The 25,700-nt window shown below is 36.9% G+C and overlaps 1 protein-coding gene across 2 annotated transcripts in view; it reads left to right on the plus strand.

Moving 5' to 3' along the window:
- Positions 1-24,089, plus strand: part of LOC141289216 (nuclear GTPase SLIP-GC-like) — a 46,300-nt gene extending 22,211 nt beyond the window's left edge. The window contains exons 2-19 of one of the 2 annotated variants that reach the window (XM_073821315.1): positions 2,440-2,472; positions 2,546-2,599; positions 2,720-2,782; positions 2,946-3,208; positions 15,607-15,822; positions 15,908-16,102; positions 16,221-16,399; positions 16,507-16,546; positions 16,734-16,817; positions 18,752-18,845; positions 19,616-19,752; positions 19,850-20,014; positions 20,099-20,256; positions 22,530-22,653; positions 22,812-22,920; positions 23,128-23,261; positions 23,347-23,431; positions 23,565-24,089. In XM_073821315.1, the coding sequence (XP_073677416.1) occupies positions 2,460-2,472; positions 2,546-2,599; positions 2,720-2,782; positions 2,946-3,208; positions 15,607-15,822; positions 15,908-16,102; positions 16,221-16,399; positions 16,507-16,546; positions 16,734-16,817; positions 18,752-18,845; positions 19,616-19,752; positions 19,850-20,014; positions 20,099-20,256; positions 22,530-22,653; positions 22,812-22,920; positions 23,128-23,261; positions 23,347-23,431; positions 23,565-23,620 (2,169 nt within the window). In that variant the 5' untranslated portion in view covers positions 2,440-2,459 and the 3' untranslated portion in view covers positions 23,621-24,089. The remainder of the gene's footprint in view (positions 1-2,439; positions 2,473-2,545; positions 2,600-2,719; positions 2,783-2,945; positions 3,209-15,606; positions 15,823-15,907; positions 16,103-16,220; positions 16,400-16,506; positions 16,547-16,733; positions 16,818-18,751; positions 18,846-19,615; positions 19,753-19,849; positions 20,015-20,098; positions 20,257-22,529; positions 22,654-22,811; positions 22,921-23,127; positions 23,262-23,346; positions 23,432-23,564) is intronic. The other variant, XM_073821313.1, reaches the window with a different exon arrangement.
- Positions 24,090-25,700: the final 1,611 nt, after the last annotated feature.

The raw sequence follows: 25,700 nt of genomic DNA on the forward strand, positions 1-25,700 counted from the left end.
AGTTTCAAATTTCAATATTTCATTCAGAATACAACGTAGATGACATATCAAATGTGTAAACTGAGAAAATGTAAAATTTTAAGGGGAAAATATGTTGATTTTAAATTTCATGGCATCAACACATCTCAAAAAAGTTGGGACAAGGCCATGTTTACCACTGTGTGGAATCCCCTCTTCTTTTTATAACAGTCTGCAAACGTCTGAATATTTCATTCAGAATAGAATATAGATAAAATATCAAATGTTGAAAGTGAGACATTTTGAAATGCCATGCCATGTCATGCCAAATATTGGCTCATTTTGGATTTCATGAGAGCTACACATTCCAAAAAAGTTGGGACAGGTAGCAATAAGAGGAAGGAAAAGTTAAATGTACATATAAGGAACAGCTGGAGGACCAATTTGCAACTTATTAGGTCAATTGGCAACATGATTGGGTATAAAAAGAGCCTGTCAGAGTGGCAGTGTCTCTCAGAAATCAAGATGGGCAGAGGATCACCAATTCTCCCAATGCTGCGGCAAAAAATAGTGGAGTAATATCAGAGAGGAGTTTCTCAGGGAAAAAATGCAAAGAGTTTGAAGTTATCATCATCTACAGTGCATAATATCATCCAAAGATTCAGAGAATCTGCAACAATCTCTGTGCGTCAGGGTCAAGGCCGGAAGACCATATTTGGATGCCCGTGATCTTCGGACCCTTAGACGGCACTGCATCACATACAGGAATGCTACTGTAATGGAAATCACAGCATGGGCTCAGGAATACTTCCAGGAAACATTGTCTGTGAACACAATCCACCGTGCCATTGGCGTTGCCGGCTAAAACTCTATAGGTCAAAAAAGAAGCCATATCTAAACATGATCCAGAAGCGCAGGCGTTTTCTCTGGGCCAAGGCTCATTTAAAATGGACTGTGGCAAAGTGGAAAACTGTTCTGTGGTCAGACAAATCAAAATTTGAAGTTCTTTTTGGAAAACTGGGACGCCATGTCATCCGGACTAAAGAGGACAAGGACAACCCAAGTTGTTATCAGCGCTCAGTTCAGAAGCCTGCATCTCTGATGGTATGGGGTTGTATGAGTGCATGTGGCATGGGCAACTTACACATCTGGAAAGGCACCATCAATGCTGAAAGGTATATCCAAGTTCTAGAACAACATATGCTCCCATCCAGACGTCGTCTCTTTCAGGGAAGACCTTGCATTTTCCAACATGACAATGCCAGACCACATACTGCATCAATTACAACATCATGGCTGCGTAGAAGAAGGATCCGGGTACTGAAATGGCCAGCCTGCAGTCCAGATCTTTCACTCATAGAAAACATTTGCCGCATCATAAAGAGGAAGATGCGACAAAGAAGACCGAAGACAGTTGAGCAACTAGAAGTCTGTATTAGACAAGAATGGGACAACATTCCTAAACTTGAGCAACTTGTCTCCTCAGTCCCCAGACGTTTTCAGACTGTTATAAAAAGAAGAGGGGATTCCACACAGTGGTAAACATGGCCTTGTCCCAACTTTTTTGAGATGTGTTGATGCCATGAAATTTAAAATCAACTTATTTTCCCCTTAAAATTATAAATTTTTGATATGTCATCTACGTTGTATTCTGAATGAAATATTGAAATTTGAAACTTCCACATCATTGCATTATGTTTTTATTCACAATTTGTACAGTGTCCCAACTTTTTTGGAATCAGGTTTGTAGACAACAAAACTAAAGAGTAGGAACAACAACAACAACAACAACAACAACAACATAGCAGAAACTGCAACAACAGACGGCTTGTGAGAGGTTTATCAGATAGCTAAAAGTTTAGTTTAAAAGTGTCACGTAATGATAAAGGGTCTGGGTCCAAATGCAGGAGAGTGTATTTAATTGACAATAAACAGATAAACAAACAAACAAACGGCCAACACGGCACACACGACTGGATCTGGGCAGGAGCAGGATTCACATAAAACTTGAAAACAGAGACAGGAAACAAACCATACGGAAGACAGCATACAGGAAACAATGCAGACTCACCAGGGTAGTGGAAGTGTGGAGATTATAAAGACAAATCATAAGTGTTATCAGCTGGGGAAGACAGGTGACAATCAAGGCAGGTGCAACGATCAGGGAAGTGTAGTGCAGGGAAGGGAAAACAGCGACATCGTGTGGTGAAGGGAAAGGCAGCAGCCCAGAGTCATGACAAAAAGAGTACAGAGACATTTTATATCTATTAAAAATAGATGCCATACAAAGATGAAGCTTTCTAGAGCTCATGTGTCGACTGCCATGGTACTTGAAACAAAGGTACCATCACAATCTAGAACTTGCTCTGATAGCGAGACAATTAATTTTGTTATAATCGGAACTTTTCAAAGAGTTCTTCAAAGATTCACGAGAACACAATTGATCTTCTTTGATAAGAATATATGTTCTTTCCCCTCCAGGACTTTCCATCGATCCTACAATGGCTAGCCAAGGTATGCAAATTAAAGATCATTGTACAGTCCGTAATTAAGAAGAAAATAGTGAATGAGATTAATTCTCTGATAGGTAAAAGAAAAAGAGATCACGACTCCTCTGACTCGAGTATAGAGACACCACCAGGTAAGTAAAATCGGAATCTGTCCACCTCTATTCTGATTTAGTAATTAATCAATTAGTTGCCTAAATTTAGACACTCACACTTCTGAGGGGGAATTATCAGTGTGATGAATTGTCTGATAGGTACTAAAAGAAAGCGAGATCATGAATCATCTGACTGGAGTATAGAGACACCACTGACAACAGGTAAGTCAAATCTGAATCTGTCCACCTCAATTTTGTATTAGTAACTAATCATCAATTAGTTGCCATAAAAGGTCTGTAGAATTTAGACACACACACACTAACTTAAAAGGTCATATCATATGTAGCATCATGGGGATATAACGCTCTTCTTTGTCATACACAGACATGATCATAGAGAATGCAAAGCAAATTCTGCAAAGAGTCAGTAACCCAGATCAAGTCATTAAAGACAGCAGGAAGAAGGCAACCATAGGGGTTTTTGGAAAATCGGGAGAAGGAAAGAGCTCCCTTTTGAGTGCAATCTTGGGAAAACAAGGTCTTTTACCGGCTGGTTGTTTTGGTGCCTGTACAGCTGTTATTACTCAGGTGGAAGCCAATCTGACTGACTCCAACTACACAGCAGAGATTGAACTCATCTCTAAAGAGGTTTCCTCATTTATCCTACCATGCCTTTACAGTTTGTTTCAATCGCTAACAAGCGCTTACCCATACTTCAGATACTTTTTCTAAACTCTTAACACAGACTCGCACCTACAAAACTAAATTGGCCAAATGGATAAATTTCTTCTCAAAAATACATTTTGTTAAATATATACCAACTCTTCATTTCAAAATAGAACACATCTTTCTCTGCACACACTAACTTTACCAAAACACTGGAAATCTGACTCAAAATGAAATTATTCGGTAACACTTTAGAATAATGGGCCGTTGTTAACAAGTAACTATGCAGGAAGTAATAGTTCTACATTAACACTTAATTTAATACTATTAACTAATATAGAAGTAAGATTAACAAAGCAGTAGGTAAGTGATAATTTTGGACAAAAGTAGTCCCTTATTAGGTATTTGATAATTACTAAAGAAAAAATTGTCATTGAGAACTACTTGTGAACTGTGACCAATTCATAAAGAATAACTAATTAACTATCACAACAGTAAGATTTATAAAATCAACAATTAGGTTATTTGTGAAAACTAATTTATGAACACCACCACCATCACCGGTTGAAATTGTGACTCTTACCAAAATATGACTGGATGTGTTCTCTGTTCATTTCAAACAAACATATAATATAATTTCTTTAATTAGGATGTAATGCCAGCAATAATTTGATGCTCATGATTGGATTGTTTCACTATTATGAGCTGCATTTAGTTCAATGTTCAATGTTTTTTTAGTATTAGTATTGATAGTATTCTGGCGCAGGCTTCTCTTTAGTGTGATAGTAAATAATTATGTTCTTTTACTTCCGTAATGAAGACATTAACTGCATTTATTTTGTAAAGTACAAAAACATTTTTCACAGTATGTCTGAATATCACCAGTGCTTCAGTGCAAGTTTACTGTAAATTACTTGTTAAATCCATCTTAACCCCTCAATAATAACTCAAGTGTTAACTTGTCAGTCCCCATGAACTACTAGTGTGATCTGGCCCATTATTTTAAAGTGAAAAACATGTTAACCCCTCAATAATAACTCAAGTGTTACCTTGTCAGTCCCCATGAACTACTAGTGTGATCTGGCCCATTATTTTAAAGTGAAAAACATGTTAAAGGGATAGTTCGAGCATTTAAGACATGAAGTTGTATGCAATCCTTATCAGCACTATAGTGTATACACACTGACCCACACTGCATTCACCTCCCTGGTCAGAGTTCTGGCAGCTGGAAGTTTTTCAAGAAAGTAGTCACGGTTAGTTTCCGGGGCCTCAAAACTGTGCGTTTTTACGTGAAAAAAATATATGCGTTTCAAAGCTTGATTAATTTACATCACAAAAAACACTCCTGACAAAAATCATACCTCAGTTTGAATCGGCACTATATTCTTCCCGTTTCCATCAATCCGCGCTGCTGTCAGTTCGCACGTTCCGATCAGCTGTTGATAGCGCGACTCGCTGACAACATGTCTGACTACGAAACTTCTGATGATGAAACCAATTTTAGCACAATGTCAGACGGAACAGACGATATATACATTTTTATATTAGACCTCGTTTCACGTGATTTCCACAGGATTCTAAACATCAGATTGTTTACTGTACAGTTTAGACATGGGATCTCCAGTCCTCGTGAGCTACTGTCTTGCTGGTTTTAGTTTTTCTCTGATGGAACACACCTGACTCAAATCAACGGGTAATTAGCAGGCTTGTACAGAATGTCTCATTTGAGAAAGGTGTCCTGACATAGGAAAACATCGAGCTGCAGGAATGTAGCTCACGATGACCGGAGTTGGAGATACCTGGTTTAGAACCTACCTGTATGTGACTTCAAGCACACTTACAAACACGATGATACCGACACACGTTCCGCATAGTTACAGACAATAACAAATATAGCAAAGCATCATATTTTGTTGTGTTATATAGATTCAATTAAATTCATTAGTTATGACATTTGCCGATTTTCTCACCACATAGACAGTCGATTATTGATATTGATTATATGATATTGATTATCACTGCCCCGGTTAGAATATTCTCAGTGTAACGTTAGCCTAAAAACCGACGTTAGCTTCAAAATAAACCTGTCGTATGTGACATAAAGTTAGTAAATAGAGCTTACCCGTGGTACTGGTACAGCAGAACTCTTTAAAATCCGTTTTTTGATTTTTCCTCCTTTGTTTGGGGATGTAATCGTCTTCTCTGAAGTGAGCACTGCACACACGAAAATCCTTGATACTGGATATTTTAGCTCCCGCAGAGTAGCCGATGGCAACCAGCCAAAGCTGTCTCATAACTATATCAGAAACAGGAAAATGATGGAATCTAAACGGCGATCCCTGCACATTCTTGTGGTCACAACCTGGGAATTTACAAGTTCGCACCATTGGTAATTTTCTACTTTTTACGTCGTTTTCATTCAAGTGTGTAATGGAACAGCTGATCGGAACGTGCGAACTGACAGCAGCGCGGATTGATGGAAACGGAAAGAATATAGTGCCGATTAAAACTGAGGTATGATTTTTGTCAGGAGTGTTTTTTGTGATGTAAATTACAGTTTTTCTCAATTGCTTAAACACATTTCTTGAAATTATGCCTCTTATTTGCGAAACTCTAAACACAAATCCACAACTCCTAACTCAATTCCCCAAACTTCCTATATTGAGGTCAAAATGAAGCTCTCTACTCAAAACATCTCAATCTTGCTGAAAAACCAAACTTTGCTCTCAGACATGACACACAAATCCTCAAAAACACACACACTACAACACAGTTTTCCACACTGATGAGATAAATTCAAAACAATACTACGAAAACAATACAAATAAAAAACTTTTCACATAATTAACACAACAAATGTATGCATTTGCAAGTGTTTTATTCCTTAATTTAATGTACTGTAGAGTACAGTACAAAACAGCAAACAACAACAAAAATAATTATTTTTCCCAGCATCCTGTCTTTGGTCTGGGACAGGCCAAAGAACCTCTTCAGCATCACAGGCTAAATTGTTTGCTTGTTTTCTTGCCCTTTCTCTTCCTCTGTCTCTTCCACATTGTCGTCATCCTCCTCCTTCTTCTCCTCCTCTTCTTCTTTCACCTCCTACTCTTCCTCTTCAAAATTACACATTACTGTATGTGGGATATTGATTGAAAAAGACTGGATAGGATTCACAGTTACACTTGTACTAGTGGTCTGACAAAAAAAAAAAAAGAAAAAAAAAAACTAATTACAACATCATTGTGAAATAGAAAAGAAAAAGAAATATGGGCACAAAGGTGAAAATAAAACTTAGAAAGTCCGCTGTCAGAATTTGAAACTCCTGCGTTGTCCTCTGTCTATATATGCTTTAAAATTGAAGGTTCATGAGATGTACCTTTGAGCTATTTCAGAGAACTGCTTTATCATTGGTTGATCTATATTATCTTCATTAGTGAAAGTCAAGATTCACTTGAATAATTCATGGCAAATTTACAAAAAGTCTAATAGAAATGTGTAGAATATATGATTGACAGTTTATGACAACTAGATCAAAAATTTTGCATTTAGGTAATGACTTATATGATGACCGACGAGCTAATGTCTTGATGTTTTGAGGGGTAAGACTATTGCACAGGGAACTATATAATACATTTTGAGCAACATGACAATAGCAACTGATAATGTAGGAAACCGCAGACAAATGTATATAATCAGTTGTATGAATGTACCAAAGCTTTTTATGATGTGCACAATATGATGTTGATGTTGAACAAGTAGTTTTGACAATTTCATTTCTGATCTGAGAAATGCACCAAAGTGACTGAGAAAAACTGTAAGCTGACTTTGGCCCTTTTATCTCCATCGAAGATTCTGATTGGTGTGTGCTAAATTTTGACTCCTATTGTTTCCACTTGGGTAATTGTGTGCTAACTGAGCTCAAACTTCACAGACTTAAGTGAACAATATTGAATGCTTGTGCTTTCTAAATGACCACATGGTGTAAGCACTGAGAAATGTAGGGATTTGTGTGTAGAGTTTTGCAGTAACAGTTCACCAAATATAACTCATGTGTCAAAGCTAGGAATAGTGTTTATAGTTTAGGGAAATGGGTGTGCTTTTTCAGAAATGACGTTATAGTTTTGAAATTTTAGTTCAAAAGACTGGTTGTAGTGTTTTAGCAATTGAGAAAAACTGTAATCAAGCTTTGAAACGCATATATTTTTTTCACGTAAAAACGCACAGTTTTGAGGCCCCGGAAACTAACCGTGACTACTTTCTTGAAAAACTTCCAGCGGCCAGAACTCTGACCAGGGAGGTGAACGCAGTGTGGGTCAGTGTGTATACACTATAGTGCTGATAAGGATTGAATACAACTTCATGTCTTAAATGCTCAAACTATCCCTTTAACCCCTCAATAATAACTCAAGTGTTACCTTGTCAGTCCCCATGAACTACTAATGTGATCTGGCCCATTATTTTAAAGTGAAAAACATATTAACCCCCTTCACTAATAACTCAAGTGTTACCTTGTCAGTCCCCATGAACTACTAGTGTGATCTGGCCCATTATTTTAAAGTGAAAAACATGTTAACCCCTCAATAATAACTCAAGTGTTACCTTGTCAGTCCCCGTGAACTACTAATGTGATCTGGCCCATTATTTTAAAGTGAAAAACATATTAACCCTTCACTAATAACTCAAGTGTTACCTTGTCAGTCTGTATGAACTACTAGTTTGATCTGGCCCAATTATTTTAAAGTGAAAAACATCTTAACCCCTCAATAAAAAAAATATAGTCACTAATCACACTCCTACCTCTAAACCTAACATTAACCATAATTCTCTCTGTACAGTAATAAAGAAAAACATGAAAGATGGAAACGTGCAATCGCAATCATTTATTCATTGCAAAAATGTCAACAGCCGTACCAAAAAGTAATCCAAATGACTATGCGTTTGCAGCCGCAGTCGCCTCTGGCGGAATACAGACAGTAGGTTTCTTTGAGGTACAGAGTAGGATTTAGGTTGCTGATGGCTGAAAATATTATCCTGATCCTCTCCGTGATGGCGCCTGCGCATCGTTCAAACAAATCTCACCAGAAACACGGCATGTCGTAATCTGTAGCGAATGCTGGCAAGAGCCAATGAACGTTCGATTTTCCTGCCGTAAAGCCTGTAGTTTCCTGGTGCGTTTGTATTTGAATTGTTAAATGCACTGCTGCGCGGGGGTTTATTGCTGTTGCTGCTGGAGTCGCTGCTCGGGATGGAGATGTCACGATCGTCATACAAAGGATTGAATTTGGGTCTGTTCCTCGCAATCGTATGAATTCTGAAGATCTGGATTACAGCGTACAAATAAAATTGTTTGATTTTATGATTATTATGCGTGTTCGGTGCATTTTATGGTTGTATTGTTAGTCACAGCATGTCGGAGAAAACGCCTTTTGTGTCCCACCACAGCAAACGAAGCTAATATTACAAGAATGGTTAAACGTTTGCAGAAATGTCATTTATTTTAGTGGTTTAAAGTGTAGTCTTGTTTAACATTTTGTAGACCTTAAAATGCTAAAAATACTAAGTATTTGTACGTTTAGATGCTGTAAATACGTCAGTATTGTATGTTTTAGTGTCTGGAAAAACGTAAGTAAATGTACGTTTTGGAGAACCACATTTTATGTAAATACATACGAATTATCATGAGATCACGTTGCATATAGACATGTTGGTGAGGGGTTAAGATGTTTTTCACTTTAAAATAATTGGGCCAGATCAAACTGGTAGTTCATGCGGACTGACAAGGTAACACGAGTTATTATTGAGGGTTAACATATTTTTCACTTTAAAATAATGGGCCAGATCACACTAGTAGTTCATGCAGACTGACAAGGTAACACTTGAGTTATTATTGAGGGGTTAACATGTTTTTCACTTTAAAATAATGGGCCAGATCACAGTAGTAGTTCATGTGGACTGACAAGGTAACACTTGAATTATTATTGAAGGGTTAAGATGGATTTTGCAAGTAATTTACAATAAACAGTTTTTATCATATTTTATATGACATACTGTACAGCCATTCATTTCTTTGAAGCACTATACTGATATTCTAACAGACATTGTAATGTGGAAAATGTTGTGTTTGTGCTTAACAAAATAAATGCAGTTAATGTCTTAATTACGGAAGCAAAATAACATATTTACTATCACACTAAAGAGAAGCCTGCCCCAGAATACTTATAAAAATAAAAAAAAAAAAATAAAAAAAAAAAATTTCCCACAACATTGAACTAAATGCAGCTCACAATAGTGAAATAATCCAATCATGAGAATGGTGGTGGTTTTCATAAATTAGTTTGCACAAAGAACCTAATTGTTGATTTTATAAATGTTACTGTTGTGATAATTAATTAGTTATTCTTTATGAATTGGTCACAGTTCACACGTAGTTCTCAATGACAATTTTTTCTTTAGTAATTATCAAATACCTAATAAGGGACTACCTTTGTCCAAAATTAGCAATTGCCTACTGCCTAGTTAATCTTGCTTTTCTATAAGTTAATAGTATTAAGTTAAGTGTGAATGTAGAACTAGTCTTGCGTAGCCAGACCTTCAGACTGACGGCTGAAGGTCTGGAATTCATGGCAGCTTTAGTTGGCCAAGGCCCGCCCATAAGGCCGTTTGACCGACATGTCAAACAACCAATCACAGTTCGTTTCATTCAGCATCACGTTTCAGTGCATGGAAATGTCCCCATAACTAAAGACTGGTGTGCAACAAGTCAGTCATTGAAATAACCAGCATTGAAAGTTAAATAAGAAGAGGGAGAACAAGCAGTAAGTCAGTAATTTGTTCGCGAACGTCACAAATGTGTATAACAACTATGGTGTCTGCATAAGCACCTTTTAGCAAAACGGCAAATAAATCCGTCGGCGCTTTGTTTCCCGGCGGGCTGAAAATAAACGCGACACTCGCGTCTCCCAGATATCCGATCAAATTCAACTAATCAGAGGAAGACTTCGACATTCCTGAAGTGTTTCCAGTTAAGTGTACCATATGCATCAGACGTTTAGCCAACGTTCCGTGGGCGTGACGTCTGAGGCTGAGACCAGAGTATGTGAGCGGAGCGGAGTGCGAGCGGAGCGGAGCAGTGTGATTTTGAATGGAGGGAGGAGCGGATTTTTGAAAAGTCGGAGCGTCGTGGTTTTCACTCGCTCCAAGTGCGCTCCACCACCGCTCCATCATAAGTACAATTCATGCCAACGGTCCGTAATATAACTGCATAATAAGCAGGCATTCATATGTTAAACATATTTAGCTTGATAGAGATGGATCACTCAAATCAGAAATAATGTGAATGGACATGAGCGGTAAATTATAGTTCACAAGGATTTAGTTTGTTCCTTCTAGATACTGAATACATTCAGGTGAAAGCCTCATTTAAACATGTGCAGCACTTATTCACACGCAATCGCTGTGACAATAATGCATTAAAACAAATGTAATCCGATTTCGAATTATCAGAAATCTGTAAGAAATGCAGCGATCCATAGGAAAAATAACTGACGAAAATGTAGTTATTTTCATTACAAACTTTGCACTGCATAAAGCAGTAGTTATACTCTTTTAATGCTGACAATGTTATTAGCTTGGTATGTGGTAGGAACAAAGTTTGCACACTATTCCAAACTCTCCTGTTGTTTTAAAATGTGTTATGAACAGGACCGTTATATTTAAAACATAAGGCTATTTCTGAATGTTTTGACGCGGAGCGGTGTTTCTGATATCAGTGAGCGAGGAGTGGAGCGGGAGCGGAAAATTGTGAACCCGGAGTGGAGCTGGAGAGGAGCGATTATTAAATGCACTGAGCGCGGAGGGGAAATTGTTGCCGCTCCACTCCGCTCACATACTCTGGCTGAGACTAATGTAGAACTACCTATTACTTCCTGCATAGTTACTTGTTAACAACGGCCCATTATTCTAAAGTGTACCAATTATTCTGTCAAAGAATAACACTTGTTTTCACTTCACAAGGTACATGCAGTCAATCAAAGTATTGTTGGTATTTGCAGGTATTTGCATGCAAAACATTCAGTCCACCGTTTTGACACTAAATTTCTTGGTTGGGAACTGTCTGTCCACATGTACATTAATGTTCACATTCAAAAGTATTCCAGTAAAAAGCAAAAAAGTTTCTTTTTCTGTCTATAACATGAGGTACAGTAGAAACACGGTATGATATAACAGAAAAAGTTTTACTGTATTGCTTGCAGTGAACAAAATATCCATGAAACACACAAGAGCATTCTGAACAAAAATAAATAAATAAATAAAAATAACAATAGCAAAAAGCCCCGATAAAAAAGTGTGTGTGTGTGTGTGTGTGTGTGTGTTTGTGGGGGGGGGGGGGGGGGGGGGTTGTCTCTGAGATCTTGAAATGAATTGAATTGAGAATGAATGGTAAATTCCAATTCACTTCCTGGAATGGAATTGGATTTGGAATTGGAATGTCAGGAAACAGAATTGAAATCAAATAATTTCCAAAAATTTCCACTTGAGTTGCTAGTTTATAGTACATCAAATATTGTTACAGTTTTTTCCAGACGCTAGGACACATTTCTCAATACTTAGGTCACTTTTGCAAAACTCTTCACACAGTTCTCCTAACTGACTTTCAGCTTGGCAAAGCAGTTCATTTCACATTCAAAATGCACTACAACTACCAAAACACTTTATTCAGGTCTCAAATAAACTTATTCTTCCAGAACACTCGCAAAGGTTGACAGCCGACAAACACACTTTGTCACCCACAAAACAATGACCTAAAAAACACTAACAACATGTAGCATTACACACTGTTTTCTTGTGTAAAACAAGGAAACATCTGTTTATAATTGCAATATATATTGTTTATAACTGCAATATATGTTACTGGAATGAATCAGACATGATGCAGAATTCGTCAATATTTTATGTTGTTTATTTATTTTTTATTTTTTTGTTACTAAGTAATTCCAAAATACAAGAATTTGTACACACCATCCACTGATACAGATACAATAGTAATGCTAATCTACTGGCATTTTTAGATTTGAAATGTGTCTCAATAAAATAATACTGTTGAATTTTGCTGTCTTGTTCTGTCACGTTTGAGTAAGGGTCTGGGTCCAGATGCAGGGAAAATAGTTTTAATTAAACAAAACACAAATAAACATTAACAAAAAGGCCAACACGGCAAACTAAACATAAACTGAAACATAAACTGAACAAAACATGAAACAAGATCTAAGGTCAAGGTCAGGAACACAAAAGTACATGCAAAGACAAAAGACAATGCAACCATGAAGCAGAAGTGAAAGGTGAGAGTTTTTAAAGACCAGATGATAGTGAACAGCTGTGAGTGAATCAGTGTTAATGACAAAGACAAGTGAATGCAATCAGAAGGTGCAGTGTGAACAGCGACCTCAGGAGGCTGAGGGGAGACCCACAGCCCCGATCATGACAGTACCCCCTCCCTACGGAACGGCTCCCAGACGTTCCCAAAGTCTGGAGGGAGGAGGCACGGAGGAAGGCAACTCAGGGGGAGGGATGGCGGGCCAGGCCCGTGCAGCCCAGTCACCGCCGCGTCAGGCGCAGCGAGAGCGGTCACCACCGCATCAGGAACAGCGAGAGCCGTCACCACCGCATCAGGAACAGCGAGAGCGGTCACCACCACATCAGGAACAGCGAGAGCGGTCACCACCGCATCAGGCACAGCGAGAGCGGTCACCACCGCATCAAGCAGAGCGAGAGCGGTCACCGCCGCCTCAGGCGCAGCGAGAGCGGTCACCACCGCATCAGGAACAGCGAGAGCGGTCACCGCCGCCTCAGGAACAGCGAGAGCAGTCACCGCCGCGTCCGGAACAGCGAGAGCGGTCACCGCCGCGTCCGGAACAGCGAGAGCAGTCACCGCCGCGTCCGGAACAGCGAGAGCGGTCACCGCCGCATCAGGAACAGAGAGAGCGGTCACCGCCGCGTCCGGAACAGCGAGAGCGGTCACCGCCGCGTCCGGAACAGCGAGAGCGGTCACCGCCGCGTCCGGAACAGCGAGAGCGGTCACCGCCGCCTCAGGAACAGCGAGAGCGGTCACCGCCGCATCAGGAACAGCGAGAGCGGTCACCGCCGCATCAGGAACAGCGAGAGCGGTCACCGCCGCCTCAGGAACAGCGAGAGCGGTCACCGCCGCGTCAGGAACAGCGAGAGCGGTCACCGCCGCGTCAGGCACAGCGAGAGCGGTCACCGCCGCGTCAGGCACAGCGAGAGCGGTTACCGCCGCGTCCGGAACAGAGAGAGCGGTCACCGCCGCGTCCGGAACAGAGAGCGCGGTCCCCGCTGCGTCCGGAACAGATCCAGCGGACGCCCTCTCTCGAAAAAGCGCCTCCGCCATCGCCCTATAGTAGGGACGCTTCCGCGCCACCTCAGCGTTGCGGGCATCCATCACCGCCAGACAGGCGTAGATGGTCTCGAAGCGGGCGACCGACGCCGCCTCCGCCTCCTCAGAAAAAAAAAAACTACTCCCCGCTGGACCCATCTTGGATGGTTGCATTCTGTCACGTTTGAGTAAGGGTCTGGGTCCAGATGCAGGGAAAATAGTTTTAATTAAACAAAACACAAATAAACATTAACAAAAAGGCCAACACGGCAAACTAAACATAAACTGAAACATAAACTGAACAAAACATGAAACAAGATCTAAGGTCAAGGTCAGGAACACAAAAGTACATGCAAAGACAAAAGACAATGCAACCATGAAGCAGAAGTGAAAGGTGAGAGTTTTTAAAGACCAGATGATAGTGAACAGCTGTGAGTGAATCAGTGTCAATGACAAAGACAGGTGAATGCAATCAGAAGGTGCAGTATGAACAGCGACCTCAGGAGGCTGAGGGGAGACCCACAGCCCCGATCATGACATGTTCAGTTTTGCATTATGTTATTGTTTGGAACATAAGTTTAACAGTTTTGAAAACAGTATGTAAGCATGTGCAAAATGTGCTGTACGTACAAAGATCTTTGGCAGTTGTTGTGTCTGAGTGAGAAAAGAATTCATGATATTTGAGAGATGTAGTCATTGAATGCATTTTGTGCCAAAACAATGATAATTGATCCTAAGTTTAGTCCACATAGACTTCTGTTGTGCTCACTGTGTGAAGAGTTTTGCAAAAGTGACCTAAGTATTGAGAATTGTGTCCTAGCGTCTGTAAAAAACTGTAATCACATAAACAACAATCACATAAACAACAAACACATTAAATAAATACAAAGTACTTTATGTTTAGTTGGTTAAGCATGATCATTTCACATGCCAAATTTCAGAAAATGATAATAATTCGATGCAATAAAAAGTGAATGAAATACATGAATGAACATGACTCATTTTTTTTTTGTGAGTTGAGACATATATTATGTGGTAATCATATATTGAATGTATAGTCATTCAATTATTAATTCATAATGTACAGTTCTCATTTTTATTTACTTGCATTTGATCAACTCTATTTCATACATTACTTGGTATTTGTAAAGCATCATAAATAAAGTTAAAATGTATGTCTCTAAATGCAATCACACATAGATGCTCAGAAACAGCATTAAATGGAATTCAGTGGAATTTCCCTGAATTGAATTCCACTTCCTGTAATTCCAATTCAATTTCAACTCTGTTTCCTGTAATTGTTGTTGAATTCCAATTCCATTCCAATTCCATTTCCTTCTTTGAATTGGAATTGTTGAGTTCATTCCTGAATTAACCCCAACCCTGTTTCCAAAACATCACTCCTCAAAGTCCTCATTTTACTGTATAAGTGTAAATGTAATAGAAAAAATTACTGCCTCTGAGTGTAAGCCAGACTGGAATCTGCTGTGGTTGGCCCAATTTACCCAACATAAATCAGCTATTCAATTGTTTGTTTATTATCAGCTGAGATATATTTTTGATATTGATATTGTTTTTGAACTTTTATCATTGCAGAAGCAGAGGTTTCTATACTGTATCTAAGGTTTAGAATATTGTTTTTGCTATTGTGGCATGTTGTGTGTTAACATTCGTAAATGCTACAAAAACAATCCATAATTTTGTTGGGAGGTATAGCTTGTCTGTTAAGAAAATGTAAGCATTGTGGAAATGTGTTTACTGACTGCATATTGGGTGAAAACGACATGAAATGTGTGAATGGAATGGCCACAAAAGACCGATGCTGTGCTAATTGTGTTTAGAGTTTTGAAAATGTGACAACTGTTTGGACAAACGCTTGTTAGCGACTGGAAAAAACTGTAATGAGAGTTCTTTATGAATATGTAAATAAATCAGACTGGTCATAACAGAACCAAAGCATTATTTTTCTCTATACTGTGTACATCTGCAGGAGTGGGAGAAAGAGCTCAAAGATCTTTTTAAACATTTAAAAGATGACAGTGAGGACAGGAATGAGGACTTGTTTGAAATTGCTGTAGAAAAGATCACTGCGCTGTATGGAGATGATGCAGACCAGAAAACATTAGAAGAGCTCAAGAATGATGACAAATTTGCTGAGATTGATACCTTTTTGTCTATCAGTACGAAAATAATCTCAAACAGTAATGTAAGTTTTAGGAGACATTAAATGCATAATGCATTGTTAATTTGCTTTTCAGTAAAGTAAACATAGCAATTTATTATCTTGACAGGTCTCTGAATTTACCAACGCTGTTGCAATGCACATACAACACAGTGAGTCAAGTCCTGGTGGCTGGTACTGGCCGCTTGTGAAGAGTGTGACGATCAAGTTGCCAGACTGTAATGAACTTCTGGAACACATTGTACTTCTTGATCTTCCTGGGACTGGAGACTGCAACAAGACTAGACAAGACCTATGGAAATCTGTAAATATATTTCTACACTCTTTTCAATTAAACATTTTGTCATATACATTGCAGAACCACACAATTTATCTATTGTGCCATTATGAACCATAACTATGTCCTACTTTAAATCCTGTAGAAATTGTCAGAGTGCTCTTCTGTGTGGATTGTAAGTGGTATCAATCGAGCAGTCACTGACAGAGACCCCTGGGGGATACTAAAACACTGCATTGAAGAACTGGGACCAGGAGGAAAATGCAAAAGCATCAACTTCATCTGTACAAAGACTGATGATATCAATCTAGAAGCGTATATAAGGTATTTTGTAAATATATTAAGGACATGAAGGGACATTACTGGAAGTAATTACAGTTATCTAGTAGTAAGCATGCACCACTTTGTAACTTTTAAATATTCTTTTTTAGATCTGCACGGCTTCCAAGAGACCCAATCCCAGAAGACAAGGTTTGGAAAATGTATAAGGATTATACTGGCAGTGTTTATGTAGTATGACCCCTTTGTTTTCATAGTCTAGTACTTAATTTAGCTGTTAGTTTTCCCTGTACATTTGTACTGTTGGTTTTACTGTTGTTCAGTGAGGGCTCATATCACTGTAACTGCAATGTAATGAATGTTTTTAATTATTCTTTAGGATGAGAGAAAAACATGCATAGTTCATAGAAATGAACATGCCAAGACAAGGGTGAAAGAAAAGTTTGCAAATTCTGAAATCAAGGTATTAATTCGGTAACATTTTCTATGAAGCCCGTATTTATAATACATTATAAGGGTATTTCTAAGGCATTATAATGAATGCATAATGCATTATAAAAAAACTTATAATATGTTATACCATCTCATGAATAATCGTAACAACAATTATAATACATTATAATACTTGAGTATTTGAGGTTATAACTTTTAAGATTATGATTATTTATAACACTCAATGGACGCCATATTAAATCTACTTAATTTATAATGGACTATATCATGTTATATTTATTTTTTACATTATAATACATTTTATTTTGATGGTCCACTTATTCTATTTACTATAAGCTTAAACTTTCCAACTACATTTCATCTAACACTCTTTAGAGTATTAGTAGACTTAGGTTAAGGTTAGGCTAGGTAGAAGGTTCATGTACTTGCAAAGTTACATATAATATAATATAATAGTTTATCTTTTGGGGAAACATCTAAATTTAGTGTTAGCATATATTTTGCATACTACTAATGATAATTACTGCTAGCTGACATGGAGTTGCAGAGTTACTTATCAAAAGCTGTCTAAAGGGTATCATCAAAATAATCAAACTGATAAAACAAATGTGTCATTACACATTAATCTGATCTGATGCCTGATCTTAGGGGTTCTTTGGGAAATATTATTATAATTACTTATAAGTGGTCTTTGTATGCTTTAAGTAAAGTGACGAGTAAAATGGCAAGACATGAGACTTATAATACGTTATAACTATGAGGAGGTAATCATACTCTTAAAAGCTATAACCACAAATAAGTAAAAATTATAATACATTAAAACTGTTTTTATTAGTGGTGGGCCGTTATCGGCGTTAACGTGCTGCGTTAACGTGAAACTCTTATCGTGCGATAAAAAAAATATCGCCGTTAATCTATTCTCAAATTTGGGTTGGGAGCTGGGTCTAAACTACGCAAGCTATGATGACTTTCACCTTGATAGTTTAACGCGGATGTATACCGAAGACTGTAGAATATGGTCGCGCGTTTAAGTCTCCTCCGCCAAAACACAGACGGGATCACGTCGTCCTCCATTCATAAAAACCGAATCTACTATAGCGAAATGCCACGTAAATTCGTCGTTTTTTGGATTCATAAATCAAATGTTGGTCAGTCACTTAATTCAAATCGCGATATGGACTAGTGTATGTGAAAACTGAAATGCAAAAAGACCGTTTTAATATGAATCCGGTATGTTCCGTTTGCCTAGCTGTATGTATGAATGGCGGAGACGAGCTTTTACTACACGCATACTGAAACACACGTGACGCTCCCGGTAATTTTTGGCATTTTCATCTCACATGAACAGATAAACTCAATCTCCCAAACTGCTGTGAGTGTCACTTTTACCGTTTCATTTGAGAAAACTAGCACCACCATGTAATGGGTTGGGTAGGTGTTGACGTTAAAAAAACGCAATCTAATAGGTAGAAAAAATAATTTCATTGTTAGTTAGTAAACACAAGTACATCTAATTGAACATAATATATTTTCATCAACAAATTATCATAGAACAGCTTTATGAGCTTTATGATCCATTCTCAAAGACTTACTTTTAGTCATTATTTGGGTAGCACACATATTCTGAATGCCTTCAGCAGAATTCAAATTAGTCATTTTAATCTAGATTAATCTAGATTAATTCCAAGATTTAATCTAGATTAATCTAGATTAAAAAAATTAATCTATGCCCACCCCTAGTTTTTATGAATACTCATGAGATGATATAACATATTATAAGTTTTTTTATAATGCATTATGCATTCATTATAATGCCTTAAGAAATACCCTTATAATGTATTATAAATACGGGCTTCATAGAAAGTGTTACCATTAATTCTTGTCTAATTTTCTTTGTTACCATTACTTTTTAAAAACTCTATTGATATGTTTTTTTCCTTTTAGAAACTATTCAACACTGACAATCATTTTCAAGTTTTTACTGTAAGTTCTAAAGCATTCTTTGAACCCAATTTAAATCTGGAATCAAGTGAAACAGGTAAGCTATCCTAACTATTGCATTTTACCACTTCATTTAGCTGTGACAAAAAAGTATAATAATATTAGTTTTTCTTGATTGCTTTGATGCAGCCGTCAACTCAAAATCCACATTTTCAAAATAGTTTACACACAGGCCTAAACAGTGGCTCTCATGGTCAAAATGACACATTTTGTTTGCAAAAGGCTCTAACCATGCCAAAACATTTAAAATATGCAACAAAAGCAAGTTTTACATTCAAACAACACAACTTGGAAACAAGTATATGAGCTCTTTCAGTCAATCATTACACAATGGACAACAAAATACAAAATACAGAATTCAGTGTGAATCAGTGCACCATTGCTTGTCATTGTAGCCTATTGCCAGTGCCATTTGTTGTCTTTCTATAAAGGCTGTGCCTTTTTGCAAAGAATTGGATCCAGAATAATTTGATGTTTTGATGCATTTTTACTTGAAGTATGGACTACTTGAATGGCATCCATGTTAACTGTTTTGCAAAAGGGTGGGGTAAAAGTGTCAATCCAATGAGAAAGGTTTAACACATTTGCAAGATGTGTCTTCTGCTCTGCTGAGATAGTGATGATGAAAACTGAGTGGGTCCTAGTTTCTTTAACCAGGTCAAAGCAATCAAGAAAAACTGTAATAATAATAAAAAATCATGTCAAATTGTTGCATGCATATTTTCAAGTGCAAGGTAAAATATATCATAAAGCGAGATAAAGCACTGACCAAATGAGTCCAAATCACACCCTTGTGTTTATTTGTAGAAGTCCCAAAGCTGCAGGATGATCTGAGAAATCTTAACAAGAGCGTTAACAGAGAACTGGCCAGAGATTATGTCAATAAAGCAAAGGGACATCTGTCCTTGATCCAAAGCGGCCAGCTGAATGAAGACAAGAAAAGGGTACAGAGGATTAGAATGAATAGAATTAGTGAGACTTCAGAATGCTGCCGTTGTGTATTATTATGCATTTCTTTGCTGTTGTATGAATGTGTTTTAGATTGAAAAGAAAGTCAACGAATTTAAGAAGAACCTAAGAAAGCCACTAGATGAACTGGACAGATATTTTGACAGCATTTGTAATGATCTGGAGCAATGTCTCTCAAAAGGAGTGGAAGTATCAGTGAAATTATGTGTTGATGCCACAAAGAACTTGATAACACCTGTGAGTATGATTCAAATGTTTTGCACCATTTTAACAATCACTATCCTTTTAACACTTGTACTGTATTTTTTCTTTGTTACTCAGAATAAAGATGGAAGGGGGTTTCATAAAATCCTTGGAGCTTTGTGCAAGAGCAACGGATGCTATTGGTCAAAAAACTGGGATGTCATTCTAGACCTGAACAAGACATTGGCCAAAGATTTTCACGAATGCATTTTTGATGAATTCTGTAAGATTTTTCCGTAAGTTCTGTTTTATTGTTCCATTTCTAGTTTTGTGTAGTAAAATATTATAAACGTACAAAGTTTGTATATAAAAAAAAAAAATTAACATGATTAAGGTTTTACAGTTTTTTTCAATCGCTAACAAGCGCTTACCCATACTTCAGATACTTTTTCTAAACTTTTAACACAGACTCGCACCTACAAAACACAATTGGCCAAATGGATAATTTTCTTCTCAAAAATACATTTTGTTAAATATATACAAACACTTCATTTCAAAACAGAACACATCTTTCTCTGCACACACTAACTTTACCAAAACACTGGAAATCTGACGCAAAATGAAATTATTCTGTCAAAGAATGTCACTTGTTTTCAGTTCACAAGGTACATGCAGTCAATCAAAGTACACCAGGTTTCAAAATACTGGCTATTGTTGACATTACAAAAACTGCATACACTTTTATGTTTCAGTTTTACAGGTATTTGCATGCAAAATATGCAATCCACCGTTTTGACACAAAATTTCTTGGTTGGGAACTGTATGTCCACATGTACAGTAATGTTCACATTCAAAAGTATTCCAGTAAAAAGCAAATACATTTCTTTTTCTGTTTATTACAGGAGGTACAGTAGAAACACGGTATGATAGAACAGAAAAAGTTTTACAGTATTACTTACAGTGAACAAAATATCCATGAAACACACAAGAGCATTCTGAACAAAAAAGAAAAAAAAAAAAGAAAAAAAATAACAACAGCAAAAAGCCCAGATAAAAAAAAGGGGGGGGGGGTGGGGGGTCTAAAAAAAAAAAGCACAAAATTACTGTATCTAATCTCTGCGATCTTCAGGGTTACACATGTTTCCAAACAGGGTTGGGGCCATTCATGAATTGAATTGAGAATGAATGGTAAATTCCAATTCACTTCCTGGAATGGAATTGGATTTGGAATTGGAATGTCGGGAAACAGAATTGAAATCAAATAAATTCCATTAAATTCCACTTGAGTTGCTAGTTTATAGTACATTAAAAATTGTAAATCACATAAACAACAAACATATAGAAGAAATACAAAGTACTGTATGTTTAGTATGTTAAGCATGGTCATTTCACATGCCAAATTTCAGGAAATTATGATAATTCGATGCAATAAAAAGTGAATGAAATACATGAATGAACATGACTAATTTTTTTTTGAGAGTTGAGACATATTATGTGGTAATCATATATTGAATGTACAGTACATACAGAAACTTATCACCACTGTCATTCAATTAATTTTTTATTTACTTGCATTTGATCAACTCTATTTCGTACATTACTTGGTATTTTGTAAAGCATCATAAATAAAGTTCAAATGTATGTCTCTAAATGCAATCACAAATAGATGCTCAGAAACAGCAATAAATGGAATTCAGTGGAATTTCCCTGAATTGAATTCCACATCCTGTAATTCCAATTCAATTCCAACTCTGTTTCCTGTAATTGTTGTTGAATTCCAATTCCATTTCCTTCTTTGAATTGGAATTGTTGAGTTCATTCCTGAATTGACACCAACCCTGTTTCCAAAACATCACTCCTCAAAGTCTTCATTTTACTGTATAAGTGTAAATGTAATAGAAACAAATAACCACTGCCTCTGAGTCTAAGCCAGACTGGAATCAGCTGTGGTTGGCCCAATTTACCCAACATAAATCAGCTGTGTGTCAATTATTCAATTGTTTGTTTATTATCAGCTGAGATATATTTTTGATATTGATATTGTTTTTGAACTGATATCATTGCAGAAGCAGAGGTTTTTATACTGTATCTAAGGTTTGGAATATTGTTTTTGCTATTGTGGCATGTTGTGTGTTAACATTCGTAAATACTACAAAAACAATCCATAATTTTGTTGGGAGGTATAGCTTGTCTGTTAAGAAAATGTAAGCATTGTGGAAATGTGTTCACTGACTGCATATTGGGTGAAAACGACATGAAATGTGTGAATGGTATGGCCACAAAAGACCGATGCTGTGCTAATTGTGTTTAGAGTTTTGAAAATGTGACAACTGTTTGGACAAACGCTTGTTAGCGACTGAAAAAAACTGTAATTAACTCTGTGAAGGACAAAAATAAATTATTTGCTCAACTCCCAGGTCCTTTCTGGTCTGAATCTTTTGTTAATTTGTCATATGACAGCCGCATAGATTAGACAATAGCAATAATTTAGCTTTTCCATCACTATTTCCTTACAGTAATGATCAGATTATATATCAAAGATTACAACTAAATGTTTTTTTTTTTTTAGTGTGAATGAAAAAACAGGGAAGTCAGTGCAGGAACAGATTGATAAATTCAGTATCATCCAGAGTGACTCTGCTTACCCCAGCTCTGACATACTACATCACATTCACAACTTCATCAAAATCGAGGTGAGTTCAGTTCACTGTCTGTCTTCTGTTGAAGTATGTGTGACTCCTCATTACTTAAAATTAAACAGGCTGTTTTTATTATGAAGGGGGCTGATGTAAGCAGGGACTTAATGTTTCTATATTTTTGTGACTTATTTGTGTTTTTCCCCTTTTGAAAGGAAACCAAACTGAAGGCAGCGCTCAACAGAGACATTGTTGACAGGAAGAAGGAAATATATCAATCAATACAAAAAACAATTAAGAATGAAATGGCTTCTTGCTATCAGCGTAAGCTAGCATTAAGAGTTACAATTTGTCACGTTGTTTAATGTAAATTGTTATTTAGTGTAGAAAAGAAAACACCTTTCATTAATACAAAAGCCATACAGCATATCAAAAAATACATTTCTTTCATTTAAACACATTTATTTTCTTTGTTCTCATGTACCTATATGAGAAAGAAAACAAATGAATACAGAGTGTTGTTTATTTTAGAAGCTGCAGCTGTGAAAGGAACAGGATCCATGAAGAAAATGCAAGACCTTTTAATTACCACTGTTGATGAGAAAAAACAAGAAATGTTCAACAAAGCAAAAATGGAAGTCCTAGAAATGTTTAATAATTTAAAGGTACTAATTTCACACGAAGATGATCATGCATTTAGCTTTACAATAACTAAAGTCAAATGGAATCTTCTCTTGTTTCTTTGTAAAGAGGGACATAAAGAGTGCTCTTGAAGATGAACTACAGGAAGCAATAGAACGCTCACAATCACAAACCAGCAAAAAGAGACAGATGGGTGAGAATGTCAATCCACTACACCACAGAAACAAGAGTCTAAAAATTACAATCTTTTGCAATGTGAAGAAGGCCATTGATTGATTAATCTCAGTTGTTGCCTAATGTAATATCTTGTTATATGTATTTTCTAGATGTCTCCAGAGAGATTGAAGAGCTGGACAGACTTCTAGAGCAACTGTCTGACTGATGCTCATCAAGCAAGAGAAACCGCACAAATCACAGAAGAAACAATAATTGTGCAACACTTTACGTCAACATTTGTTCATTTTCATAAAATTTCTGAACTTGGGGTTTTATTTTATGGTTTCATAATATACAAACTGTATAATGATTTGTTGTTGTTTTTTTATAGCAAGACATGGAAATTACATGTAAAAATCTAACTGTCTAATTTTCAAGAACCTGAATACATTTGATTCATTTACTGTATTGACTGGAATGTAACTAACAGCAAAGGTCTTTCTTCTGAAACATATGCTGTAGTGACAGTCAAGACAAGCTGTCCAGATATTTCTAATTTCTTGATGTAATAAGCATAAAGTCAAAATTTACAAAAAAAGATATTTGACAAATCTCTGAGTGAAATGACTTGTTTGAAAGGCTTGTTTTTCAAGCAAGAACAGAGTGGATTTAATAAAGTTTATAAAGTTTGCTAATTGCTGTGGTTGTTCCTTGTAAGTGACAAGTTGTTAGTAGGGAGGGAGAGATTAAAAAGTTTAAAAGAAACATTTATCTCGTAGTATCATGTTTGCCATGGGACACAAAATATGTTTAGGCCTATGCTATGACTGGCAATAGTACCATAAAATACACTATAACCAGAAAATAAAATCACAAATCTTCAGTAAAATGCAAATCTTTATAATCCATAAGATTGCAGGCCCAAATTTAAAGATGATACTGTAACGTTGCTGGAAGATACAGGGCGAAAGAGGATCTAGATGCAGTAGTTTATTGGGAATCTATATATATATATATATATATATATATATATATATATATAAAAATCCAGAGGGAACAGGAACTCAGACAAGGGCAAGAGACAACCATTACACATTTAACAACTGACAAAAGCATAGGGGAAACACAAGGACTATTTATACACAGGTCTGAGGTAATGATCTAATGAGTAACCGTGGGAACTAACGAAGAAGTGGGTGTGGTCAATTGAGTGTCCATGGTGATAAACAAGGGAGCAGAGTGGCAGGGAGACAGTCAACAATGAGAGACAAAAACTACAAAATGAAAGTCCTTAGACACAGACACAGAAACACAGACCGGAATCGTGACAGATACACAGGGCAACCTTTTGAGCAATGTTGCGGTCAATGTGTTGTTCCATGGAGTCCCGACACGTTTTGGGTGATTTCTCTCTGGCTGAGAATCGCCCTGAGTGTTCTCATAGACTTCTATACAAAGATTTTTTTCTGAACTGCAGGCACTACAATGCAATCTCTGAGTTATGAGGGCTAGCTCTAACATGCTTTCGGCATCATACTTAACCTTAATTTGTGCAACGATTAGACATACCTCTATTAATAAGAAATGTCATGTGGAGTCAGGACTAGACTGTATGGGTTGAATATACCAAACCAGTATCTAATAGGGGTGCAGCGGTTCAACTTACTCACGTTTTTAGAGTGCTATGTACTATGTTTAGGGGAAAATAAAAGTAAGAGTAAAGAAATAAGAATAATCTATGTAACTACAAGCAACAGCACAAATAAATACAATAGAGTAAAGATAAAAATAAACTATTATTATTTTTCGTTTTTTTTTTTTCTCTTTTTAGGTAGGTCTAACATTAGTTTTTAGGTACAGAAACTGAATGAAATGATCAAATGTAAAAAAGCATTGCAGTATAAACATGAATTAGCCGAACCCTCTTTGTTTTATGTGTTGCTATTTAAAACATATTACAGATGCGTTGTCAGTTTCAAGTTGAACCGTGGTCCTGATGCGCACGGAACCGTGGGGGGAGAACGTTTTTTTATTTTCATTTATTCCGTCATCTCCCTGGTGCTGACAGCGCTCATGTGCAGGGGAGACCTGAACAGCACATTTACCAAACAGCAACAACAAGGAAATCACTCACTGCTCTTGATTGAATAGCTTTTGTAACTTTAATAAACTTCAATTTATACTGCAATGCTTTTTTTCATTTGATCATTTCATATATGAATACAAACCGAACTGTGAGTAAGTTGAACCATTTCACCCTGTGGTAGATGGGAAGTGAGAGAATAACATAGCAGCAGAAGGATATC

This window comes from Garra rufa, chromosome 17 (genome assembly GCF_049309525.1).
Source record: "Garra rufa chromosome 17, GarRuf1.0, whole genome shotgun sequence".
Classification (NCBI taxonomy): Eukaryota; Metazoa; Chordata; class Actinopteri; order Cypriniformes; family Cyprinidae; genus Garra; species Garra rufa.